Source organism: Merops nubicus, unplaced genomic scaffold, assembly GCF_000691845.1.
Source record: "Merops nubicus isolate BGI_N331 unplaced genomic scaffold, ASM69184v1 scaffold22190, whole genome shotgun sequence".
NCBI classification, from domain to species: Eukaryota; Metazoa; Chordata; class Aves; order Coraciiformes; family Meropidae; genus Merops; species Merops nubicus.
In genome coordinates, this window is record NW_008582471.1 from 1 (window position 1) to 613 (window position 613).

Consider the following 613-nt stretch of genomic DNA (forward strand, 5'->3'; position numbering starts at 1 on the left):
AGAAACCCATCAGATGCTTTAGCGGCGCCGGCGAGGCAGCGCTGCCTCCCCTCGCTCCGGCCGCACCATGGGCACCGGCATGTGCTCCAGGAGGCAGAAGGGGCTCCTGCAGACCGCCTTTTGCCTGGTGACCGTGGCGTGCCTGGGCTCCGGAGTTTTCATGTACCACCACTTGCAGCAGAAGGTGCGGAGCGCCGAGGCGCTGGCGCAGAAGTACCGGCAGCAGCAGGAAGCGCTGTCTGCCCAGCTGCAGGGTGAGTGAGTGCCCCCCGCCCGGGCTGTGCCCGCTCCGGCCAGCGAGCCTGAGCTTCTGGCTCTAAGGAGCTCTAAGAAGATGTTGTCGCCTATTTCCTACCCCCGTTGGGTGTCTAGAATCAGAGCAGCCTTGCGTCGGAATAGCTGCTCGGCAGCGAGGCGGACGGAGTGTGCAGGGCTGGTGAGTTCAGCTGCGTCACGGCTCTTCCATCCCTTCTCCCGGTGCTTCCCTTTGGCCGTAAAGACTAGCCCTTTGTCTTTCTAAATGTGAAGCAGTAAAAATGCCTACAGGGCTTGCAGAGGCTGACTGGGCAGGCTCTGAGATGCGGCTCCGCTTTCTAGCCCACGGGAGCGGCTG

At 62.8% G+C, this 613-nt stretch overlaps 1 protein-coding gene across 1 annotated transcript in view; it reads left to right on the top strand.

Moving 5' to 3' along the window:
• Positions 1 to 67: 67 nt before the first annotated feature.
• LOC103770543 (Golgi integral membrane protein 4-like) overlaps positions 68 to 613 on the top strand; it is a 27,390-nt gene continuing 26,844 nt past the window's right edge. The window contains exon 1 of the mRNA XM_008937811.1: positions 68 to 254. Within this exon, the coding sequence (XP_008936059.1) occupies positions 68 to 254 (187 nt within the window). The remainder of the gene's footprint in view (positions 255 to 613) is intronic.